Genomic DNA, 11,696 nt, shown 5'->3' with positions numbered 1-11,696 from the left:
GTTGACGAAGTTCACAGGAGAAAAAAATGAAATGCAACAATAGCATTCGAAAATCGTAATAATTCGAGTTTCGAAATTGGGTTGGACAAAAACGAACAAACAAAAAACCCCTTGCAAAACGAGCCCATCAGCACAGCAGATATGCGAGGATAACGGTCAAAGGGAAACAACAATGAAATAACGATACAACAGTAAGAAAGGTATGGGTGGCTTCCCTTAAATTAGACCTTTTATCCTACGTCATCGTTTTTTGTGTAAATACCTACGTCATGGTTCATTGAGTACACACAACTTATATACGTCATCATTCTACGTGTGAACATCTACGTCATCGTTCAATGAGTACACACCTTTTTAACGTCATCACCCTTTGTGTAAACACCTACGTCATGGTTCATTGAGTACACACAACTTATATACGTCATCATTCTACGTGTGAACATCTACGTCATCGTTCAATGAGTACACACCTTTTTAACGTCATCACCCTTTGTGTAAACACCTACGTCATGGTTCATTGAGTACACACAACTTATACACGTCATCATTCTTTGTGAGAACACCTACGTCATCGTTCATTGAGTACACACCTCTTTTTACGTCATCGTTCTTTGCGTAAACATTTACTTTAGGGAATCATTCATTGGCAGCACACGTCTCGTCGCTTTAATTAGTTTTAATTATAATTTGGTTGATTCGTTTTGACCACAAAAAGGTCGTAGCCTATCTCTTCGCGGTCGCAGTTCACTCGTCGGTTGATTTTTACCGAGTTATACAGCTTTTGCAGTCTGATGCTAGGTCTAGATCTAGATTTTCTAGATCTAGATATAGATATAGATTCTAGATCTAGATCTAGATTCTACATCTAGATCTAGAGTCTAGGCTGTTAATTCTGGCTTAAAACCTTTTTGCATCCCCCCACACATGCTAATGTAGATCTAGATCTAGATCTAAATCTAATGTCACCTCTCCTTTAACCTACAGCGTCCAGCAACACAAGGAATGTATTCGTGACTGTGCCGTTATATTAGCGCCTGCAATTGCCAATCGCGAGTTCATGCTGAAGTGAACCAAGCACTACACAAACATAAACAACAGTAATTTTAATCTCGGGTTTTGACCCCAAGTAATGAAATATCAGTAGTAATAGTAATTTTATATGGGGTAGGGGTAGGATTGCAGGATATTAACTAGATCTAGGGTAGGGTAGTAGCCTGGGTAAAGTAGTTTGGGTAAAGACTGGACTAGAATCTAGATCTAGATCTAGATTCTAGATCTATATCCTATCCCCAAACATTATAAATTGGTTAGTCCAGACATCAGTCTCCTTTCTTCTAGATCTAATCTAGATTCTAGATCTAGATCTATCCTTCGACGTTGTTACAAGTTGTTTAATAATTTTTTTGGGGATTTTTTTTTCACCACTTAGATATCTAGATCTAGATCTAGATCTAAATGACAGATCTAAATCTAGGCCTAGATTCTAGATCTAGATCTCTAGATCTAATAAATCTCGAAGTCTAGGCTACATTGCGCTAGCAGATCCGCTTTTTCGCACGTCAAAGGTTGCTAGATCTCTAGATCTAGATCTAGATCTAGATCTAAATCTAATCTACATTTCATTATGTAGGCCTAGATCTATAATCTAAATCTAGATCTAGATCTAGATCTAGATCTAGAGTCTAGATCTAGATCTAGGCCTATAGATTTATCCATAGACAGGTGAAGTTTTTACTTAGGCCTACATGGACGGCACCTTCGAGGGCGAAATATCTAATAATGACGAGTGACGTTTTAAATTATAATACAGATGGTTCTGGAGATGGAACTGAATGTGATAAAGTGGCTGCACACAGGGAGGAAGTTCGTTACAATGAATCAGATTAGCCTAGGCCTAGAGTCTAGATCTAGATCTAGATCTAGGCCTTGGCAAGGATGAATAGGCTAGGCTAGCTTAGGATATATGTACTTAGAATACGCTTAGATATAGATCTAGATAAATCTAGATCTACATGTAGGTCTATAATCTAGATCTAGATCTAGGCCTAGCGTCCTAGATTCTAGGCCTACAGCGAAATCGTCTTTCTGCATTACATTAGAGGCTACTCTACCACCTCTGTCATCATTAGCCCTGCTTGAACTTTCAAGACTCGCAGCTGTCGACTAGAATCTAGTCTAGATCTAGATTCAGCATCAAGAATCAAGATCTAGATCTAGATCTAGAAATCTAGATCTAGGCCTAGACTCTATATGCTATCTGAAGTCGAAGCGAAAGACTCACCTTGCACCCGGCACCCAGCCGCCATCCACACGCGAATCAATTTATCAAATTCAAATTTTAGGCGCCAGGAAGTTTAGATCTAGATATCTAGGCCTAGGGCATATTCTAAGTAGGCTAGGCCCTAGGCCTATAAATCCTTGTGCCTGGGCCTAGGCCTAGGCGTAATTTAATCTGATTCATTGTAACGAACTTTCCTCCCTGTCTGCAGCCACTTTATTACATTCAACTCCACCTCCAGAACCATATGTTTTAAATCTATAGGTCTAATAAAAAACGTCACTCGTCATTATTAGACCCCCCCCCCCCCCCTCGAATGTAGCCCTAAGTAAAAACTTAAGTAAAACTTAATCTAGATCTAGATCTAGTCGATGGAAAAATCTGTAGACCTCTAGGCCTAGATAGGTAATATCTAGATTTTTCAGATTTAGATCTAGATCCAGCAACCTTTGACGTTGTGCGAAAAAGCGGATCTGTTAGCGCAATGTAGGCTAGCCTTGACTTTTAAGTTTAGATCTCTAGATCTATTTCATTTTAAGTGGTGAAAAAAACAAAAACCAACAACAACAAATAACAACGAAGGACAGAAGAAAGGAGGCTGATCTTTTTATTATAATCAAGGCTTAGGCCTACACCAAACTGGACAGTCTGATGTCTGGACTAACCAATTTGTAATGTTTGGGGATATTATAGTCCAGTCTTGTACCCAACAATTAGGCTGTTACATTACCCGAGTCAGTGTCCAGCAATCCTACCCCTACCCCATATAAAATTACTACTACAAGATCTAGAGATCTAGATCTACTGATATTTCTATACTCTTGGGGTCAAAACCCGAGATTACAATTGCAGTTGTTTATGTTTGTGTAGTGCTTGGTTCACTTCAGCATGAACTCGCGATTGGGAATTGCAGGCGCTAATATAACGGCACAGTCACGAATACATTCCTTGTGTTGCAGGACGCTGTAGGTTAACGGAGAGGTGACATTATATCTACATTATCACTATCAGGTGCGGAGGGATGCAAAAAGGGTTTGAGCCAGAATTAACAGCCTAGACTCTACTAGATATAAATCTAGATCTAGTATCAGGCTGCAAAAGCTGTACAACTCGTTAAAAATCAACCGATGAGCGAACTGCGACCGCGAAGAGATAGGCTAATGCAATTTTGTGCTCAAAACGAATCAACCAAGTTATAATTAAAACTAGATCTAGATCTAGATCTAGATCTAGATCTATCGCAACAAACGACGAGACGTGTGCTGTCAATGAATATTGAATGATTCCCTACTAAATGTTTACGCGAAGAACGATGACGTACACGTAAAAAGAGGTGTGTACTCAATGAACGATAACGTGTGCTCTCTCAAAAAATGGCGACGTAAATAAGTTGTGTGTACTCAATGAACCATGACGTAGGTGTTTACTAAAAGAGTGATGACTTAAAAATGGTGTGTACTCAATGAACGATGACGTAGGTGTTTACTCAAAGAGTGACGACGTAAAAAAGGTGTGTACTCAATGAACGATGACGTAGGTGTTCACACAAAGAATGATGACGTATATAAGTTGTGTGTACTCAATGAACCATGACGTAGGTGTTTACTCAAAGAGTGATGACATAAAAAAGGTGTGTACTCAATGAACGATGACGTAGGTGTTTACTCAAAGAGTGACGACGTAAAAAAGGTGTGTACTCAATGAACGATGACGTAGGTGTTCACACAAAGAATGATGACGTATATAAGTTGTGTGTACTCAATGAACCATGACGTAGGTGTTTACTCAAAGAGTGATGACATAAAAAAGGTGTGTACTCAATGAACGATGACGTAGGTGTTTACTCAAAGAGTGATGACGTAAAAAAGGTGTGTACTCAATGAACGATGACGTAGGTGTTCACACAAAGAATGATGACGTAGGTTAATCGGTTAAATTTAAGGGAAGCCACCCATACCTTTCTTACTGTTGTATCGTTATTTCATTGTTGTTTCCCTTTGACCGTTATCGTCGCATATCTGCTGTGCTGATGGACTCGTTTCGCTAGGGTTTTTTTTGGTTCAACCCAATTTCGAAATTCGAATTATTACGATTTTCGAATGTTATCATTACATTTGATTTTTCCTCCTGTGAACTTCGTAAACAAGTTAAAAAAAAAAAATTTCGTTTCGAAAATACAACGCACTTCATTTCGAATAAATTCGAAGTTCAAAGACGCGTCGCCATTTAAACTGTTTATCACTTTCGTAGGAACTGAAAAGCCTATTGATTGTCATCTAGCGAAGAGTCACAACCAGGAAATGTGTCATGAATGGTCTGACATTGAAATTTGGGGGGTTGACAAACCCCAGACATCGATGGTGTTGATTTTAAAGCAACTCTTTTCATTTTCGACCATTTCGGACAGGCCTAGAATCTAGATCTAGATAGATCTAGATCTAGATCTAGATTCTAGTGGAATGTTGACGCCATAGTCAACGCAACGTTGTTGTTATTGTGAACAGTATGAGAGTTACAAGCCTCACGTCTTACATTTTGTTTGTTGGGAATATTTGCAACAACAGAGTGTTGTGAAGCTGTACCTAGATCTAGATGCTGTTTATCTTGTACACATGTTCTCATTTCCTAAACGTTGAACCTTTGACTGTAACATGTTTTCCATAGCAACACACGGTTGCCAAGGCAAGGCATAAGTTTAATTTCACAAACTTCAGCTGCGTTGGTAGTAGGATTAAAGTAAAGTCCAACCGGCTCCCAGTTTGGTTTATGTTGGTCTATTATATAGATCTAGATCTATATTATCTAGAATCTAGTAGGTGTATACATGATGCATTATGGAGAAATCTGATTTTACAACTAATAATAAGTAGCTTCATGACCATAAAATGATAAAAGAAGACCCCCCTGCATTCCTGCTTTTGATAATAATGGAAATCAACCCCTCTACTAAAATCACCCACAATGAAAATGAAGAAAGATATCGAAACTATAAAATACAGGTATTTTGTGTAGGCCTAAAGATTATTTGTTATATTTTGAGGTTTAAAGTTGAATCTGAATCCTTATAACATAGATCTAGCGTAACAGTTTCATTGTCTACCATCAACCTGTAAAACAACTTATTAAGACCTAGATCTAGATCTTGGTCAACGATCGTCATCACACACACAAAAAAAGTTCTACGCCTGGAACGTTTACTTCCCTTCCATCATCAACCAGACTGTTACAGAATAACACGGATATATGTCGAACACAGAAGACTCGAAATCATGCATCCGTCGAACTGTGCCTGCGATCCTGTTTTTTGTTGTTGTTTTTTTAAAAATATCTTGTTAGAAAATATAGGCCCTATATACACCTATAATAAACTCAAATTGTTTGCGAAAGTTTAAGAGATTGTTATCTTTTCTATCGTCCTCAGTTCCTTGTTCAATGATGATCCTGGCACTGGCCCGTGCACCCCTTCACCGGCCACCTTTCCAGTCGCTGACACAGTTGGAGCCTCGCTGTCAGAAAATGTGAGGACCAGAGGCAGTTTCCAACAGTTCACAAGGCTTTTTGAACTTTTCATGCTGTGTTTCTTCGTGGACCTCCTTTGACAACACTTTTGTATTTTACGAATGCTAATTCTGAGCTACCTGGTCCTCAAAGACCTCATATATTATGATGCCTGGCAAGATGTGGGTGTCACTGAATTTTAATATTTTACAGATTCATCAGTTTGTTCATGGACATGGACATTGTCCAAATTGTGAGTGACTTGCATGATCATGGTATCTTGAGAATGTCTTCTCCATTAGGCCTACATTTGTGGTGTTAGTCATTGTGAGTTGATTATGCCACTTATATATAGGACAGTGGGTGAGTAGGCCTAATACATGTAATATTTTATCACTTCTCACACTTTGATCATGACCAGTATAATAATTTAGTGGTAGGGCCTATGTGTGTACCCTGAGATTGGTCTCTTTTTTTCATGTTCATTGTGCTGCTATTGGGGGGAAAAACCCAGTGTACCAGTAAATGTAAAACCCCGAATCCCTAATCTTTTCTCAGGACCCACTGGTGGACCTCAGTAAAGATTAAAGTAGAGAACAGACAAGAGCTGAGCTATTTCTTCCAGTTATACCTTAGAAACCATTGTAAATGTAGGCCTACACTTATGTTTCAGATTACATTCTCCTTGAAAATGTTATATGACATGCACGATAACTCTTGTTTCAACGTACTGTAGGGGTAAACTTTTTGTTGTCTTTTCTCATTATTAAAAAAAACAACTTTTTTGTTTTGAGTATGCTGACAGATTTTCAAGAAACCAGTTACATGGCTAGAAGATGACACCATATGTTATTATGAATATTTATACTGTCAGTGTCTGGCTCTCTACTATAACGTAGCCGCTAAAATAGGCCAAACACTTTTTTGAGGGAAAAGATGCAATTTTTTTTCTCCGTATCTTCCCAAATTCAAATTGCTAAAACTTTAACGAAGAATGTTCCTTTTACTCATTTATAAATGATAGATCTCTATATCACCCATTGTAGTTACAGTTGTGGATGACGTAATTCGAGACAAAAAAGTGTCTGACAGAATTTGGCGGAGACATGGTTAGTGGTTAGAGTCGGACACCAAAGTCATAAATTACTGTCAAGAACAATTGATTGAATTAATTTCATTTTATTGTTTCCCCAACACATTCTGAAACCAAAAACTTGTACATTTTCAGCCATCTTGAAGGACAGCATCTTAGTTATCTTTTAACACATTACATAACATTTTGTTGTTTTTTTGGATACATTTTCCAAATCATGTTTTTATTATAAACATCTCAGACAATTTTGTTCAGCCCCATGTTATAACGCACTTGTTACCGTGTGAACGATTTGCTCCATCAACAATAAGTTCTGATACTCTGTGTTTTTTCTGTTATTTTTTCCATCACACTGCAGGCACAGGTTAGTTCGTACCGAGACTAATCAAAACTTGACCAAAATGTGTAGAATGGAGAACGGTATATCTTGCTAAAATAAATTGATTTTAGTTGTGTGTTTTTTTTTCTTCTTTTAGAAAAGTGTAGGTTTTTAAAAAAAAAGTGAAACGTCTAGCTTTTTAACTCTTTACGTAGATGCAATATAGATTCTAATATAATGCGAATTATAGCTCTCTTTCGTGAAATATTAATTTATTTTCTCACTTCTTCTACTTCCACTAAGGTACAGATACTTTGTCAAGCCTTGAGAAAAAAGTAGATGTTATATGACATCTTATCTGACCAAATCAAGTATTTCATTAAAATCCATACATCTCCTGACATTTTACTGTATGATACACTCATTCTATGATATATTATTTGATCTAGATATCCCATCACTAAGAATTTTTTGTGGAACACCCTGATATTTAGTGTACGGTAATGCAAATTTTTGTGAAAGATTGTGTAAAACATCTATCTGAATAAATGTCAAGACAGGACTTAAGTTGTGTGATGTGTTTGAAAAGTGTCTTTTTGTTTGTGAACTATTTAGAGCTATAAAAATCTTGAGTCTCTCTGTCTCTCTGTCTCTCTCTCTCTCTCTCTCGCGCTCTCGCTCTCTCTCTCTCTTTATAATACACATATTCTATGAAACTTAATTGTAAAAGTTTGCACTCCCCCATTGACACAATTGAGATAATTTAGGAGGGTGGCTACTTCGACAATGTCTGTTAGGACCAGCCTGGGCTGTGTGGGATATAACATCCCAGCAAACAGACGGACAAGTCTCCCACCTCGGAAATCGAACTGACACCATAGGCATAAATTCTCTCGCACTCTCTCTTTTTTTCTTTATCCTGTTCTCTCTCTCTCTCTCTCTCTCTCTCTCTCTCTCTCTCTCTCTCTCTCTCTCTCTCTCTCTCTCTCTCTCTTCTCTCTCTCTTTCATAACCCCCCCCCCCACCCACACACACACACACACATGCAGAAGAAAGGGAGATATTGTTCAGTTATTCTAAAACAAAAGTTCCTGAATGTTCTCTTTGGAATCAAACCAAGACGGTCAAAAACAGAGTTCAGCAAAATTTCCCCTCTCAGCTCCCGCATCAGTACATTGTTCCCTCCCCAACTCACGCATGGACAACAATTTATTCTCTGGTTCTAGTACATACATACATACTTGGCTTGGGAGACAGGTGAACACAGAAACCAGCTATAGTGCAGCCTCTCTATGACAACTTTTGATATAGCGACATCCTCTGTAGAGCCGCATGGTGCCCAGGTCCTGATTTTTTTCTCATATATCATTAGCAATTTTTGGTTGCCTCTCTGCTCTATGACGACATCGTCGGGACCAGAAAAAAATGTCGTTATTACAGAGAGTTGTCGTTACAGAGAGGCTGCACTGTAGCTGGTTTCTGAGTTCACCTATCCCCCAAGCCCAGTCTGTCTATTCTCTGTCTGTCTATCCACAGTCTCTCTATCCTCTGTCTGTCTATCTACAGTCTGTCTACCCACTGTCTGTCTACCCACTGTCTGTCTATCCACAGTCTGTCTTTCCACTGTCTGTCTATCCACAGTCTGTCTACCCACAATCTGTCTACCCACTGTCTGTCTATCCACAGACTGTCTATCCACTGTCTGTCTATCCACCACCAGTCTATCCCTGAGATAGACTTACCTGTAGCAGAACCGGATGAAAAGATGAGTTGAAGGCCACGACAGACTCCAGGAGCTGAAAACATCGCGGGCACGATCTGGAATTTGATAGGAAAAGATGTTTTATAAATAAATATGGTCCATGTCGCTTTTACAAAAGTTAACTGTCTATTCATTGATATTTCTTCAAGACACACAACGCTAGCCAGCCGAAAATATGATTTTCTTGGTTTTAATGAGAGTTTTACGGCACTTGCACCACAATGAGGCCATATAAGTGCCGAAGATTAGAGGTGTCACAAAAGAATAAAAAACACAAAAAAGAAGGAGGAGAGATAAGGACAACAGATGTTTAATAGGAAAGAAGAAGCAAACCACACCAGAGCACCCGCCAACAACCCACAGAATATGATTAGACCTATGTTTTATCTGAATAAGAGAAATGGTATAGATCTAGGCCTACTTTTTCCAGAAACACAGGTGAATTTAGTTTTGACAACTTCATTCAGAACTTCAGTCACAAACAGAAGCCTGAAGTCTCAACAACCTAAGCATGTACAGTCAAAATTGTCTAATTTTTAAAGGACCACCCAAGGTCAAGGTGAAAAGTGGTTGACTCGGGCAAGAGGGCATCTTGGACACTGTCATTTTAATATTTAAAAAGCAAAATGCAAGAGGAAGTGAGCAGGGTGGTTTTTGATAGAGGTGATTGTCTTGGACAGGTGGCCGATAGAGCACTTTGGTCAATATAATATTTATTCTGGAATTGGTGGGTAACAAAACAAGAGGATAATCAAATAGAAATCTTGAGCCAGCTCTACACTACATCACAACATCAAAGTACACACTACACACTACACTACATTACAACATCAGAGTACACACTACACACTACACTATATCACAACATCAGAGTACACACTACACACTACACTACATCACAACATCAGAGTACACACTACACACTACACTATATCACAACATCAGAGTACACACTACACACTACACTACATCACAACATCAGAGAGCACACTACACACTACACACATCACAAGATCAGAGACCAGGAAAAGCACAAACCTGTCAAACAAAGTCCCCGTGTCGGCCAGCGTTGTGATGAGTTTCATGAACTGGAGAAAGACAACCTTCAGCCTGGTCAACAAAGTGGTCAGAGAGAGGTTTGAACCCAGGTCACCCAGCATCTGGTGCAGCTCTTGAAAGGACATGTTCCTCTGGTGCTGAGGTTGAAGAACAAATGGAGACTTTAGACTTGACACAGTGGAGTTTAGGGAATTAAGATTTGACACAAATACAGTGTATTTCTGGGTAAATTTTCCCACCCTTTTAGAAATTTTATAATTCTTCAAAAATGGTTATTTTTTTTGCTCTCCCGAATATTGAAAAATATCCATTGAGAGCATCTTCAGATTTAATTCACTGTCTAAAAAAATTTTCAGTTTTAATATACTGTAGGCCTTGGTGATTCTTTTCATTACTCTTGTATATTACAGGCGCCATAACATGGGATCGGAGACATAGCTAGGCTATTGGTGTCAACACGGGGGTGAAAAAACTTACATTAAAAACAAGAAAAAAAACCCAAACAACATAAGCCCTTATAGATATTTTTACAAAAACCAACAATTTTTAAATGACACAGCTCACTTAAAAATTGACTTACAATAATAAAAAAAAAGGTACTGAAAATGCTTAAGAGACAAATTCTTTTCCAGTGAAACAATTTTTTTTTCTCAGGATAGGATACTAGTATTTAGAAAATAATTTCTATCAATAATTTGTCAATCATAAGTTCTGATGTGTCAGTGTATGGAAGATTTATAGACAAAGCGTTAGGGAGGCAATGACTAATGGTGTGTAGTTGTGACATCACGGAAAAGGAGATAAAGCAATCAAGTGTGGTATCCTTGTTCCACTTCTTCTTAATCTTAGTGTTATTGTCAATATTGTCCTAATACATTTTTGTTTACACGTGGTTTCTATAAGTCAAATTAAACTAACTCACTGCAAACTAAAAACAACAACCCCAAAACAACAATAACAAAAGTAAAGCTACAAAAAAAAAAGACCAAAAACTGCAACAACAAACTCCCAAAGAAACAAGTAAAAATATTTAAAACGGTGCCGTGAATTCTTTGAAAAAAGACACCTATGCTTCATGTTGAAGGAAAAAACAAAGTTAACTTAAGGGGAAGTAACCATGATTCTACCTTCCTGAACACAAATGCCATGATGCTGTCCCATACGATGACGTCAGGGTGCAGGTACATTCGGGTGGGCTGTAGTGACGTCACCAGAATGTCCATCTGCCAGACGAGTGGACTGACGTTGTCTATAGACAGGAGGTCACGTGGTAGGGGGATGACCACACTCTCTGAGGCTCTGGGGGGGGGGAATGAGGCGAGGGTTTTGTCCTTCAGATACATATTTATTGGTAATGCTACTTAATGTATGGAGAGGGTGGTTTAGTTTTAGTGTAAGAGAGAGAGAGAGTATTTGTGTGTGTGTGTGTGTGTGTGTGTGTGTGAGAGAGAGAGAGAGAGAGAGAGAGAGAGAGAGAGAGAGAGAGAGAGAGAGAGTGTTAAACGAATAAACGTAGCCTATCTAGATATAGATCTAGATCTAGAGAGTCTAGATTTTGTTGTACACCCAGCCAGGAGAGTGCATTTCGGACAGGCCTAGAATCTAGATCTAGATCTTGGCCCCTAAGCGTTTGGCGAATGGCCGAAGGGCGATTCTTGACTAGCGGTATGTCTATGAATTGGCGGAG

At 38.6% G+C, this 11,696-nt stretch overlaps 1 protein-coding gene and 1 long non-coding RNA gene across 2 annotated transcripts in view; one reads left to right on the top strand and one right to left on the bottom strand.

Moving 5' to 3' along the window:
• LOC101858602 (cadherin-like and PC-esterase domain-containing protein 1) overlaps positions 1-11,696 on the bottom strand; it is a gene marked incomplete at its 5' end in the record, with an annotated part of 29,518 nt that overhangs the window by 13,946 nt on the left and 3,876 nt on the right. The window contains 3 exon segments of the mRNA XM_035973659.1: positions 8,931-9,006; positions 9,989-10,146; positions 11,137-11,308. Coding sequence (XP_035829552.1) covers positions 8,931-9,006; positions 9,989-10,146; positions 11,137-11,308 — 406 coding nt within the window.
• On the top strand, positions 3,936-7,759 carry LOC106013954. The gene is made up of 2 exons (XR_004859453.1): positions 3,936-4,592; positions 5,700-7,759. It is a non-coding gene; the product is annotated as an uncharacterized LOC106013954 (long non-coding RNA).

This window comes from Aplysia californica, unplaced genomic scaffold, assembly GCF_000002075.1.
Source record: "Aplysia californica isolate F4 #8 unplaced genomic scaffold, AplCal3.0 scaffold01649, whole genome shotgun sequence".
NCBI classification, from domain to species: domain Eukaryota; kingdom Metazoa; phylum Mollusca; class Gastropoda; order Aplysiida; family Aplysiidae; genus Aplysia; species Aplysia californica.
The sequence above is the reverse complement of the archived record's forward strand: the minus strand, read 5'-3'. Positions and strand labels throughout refer to the sequence as shown.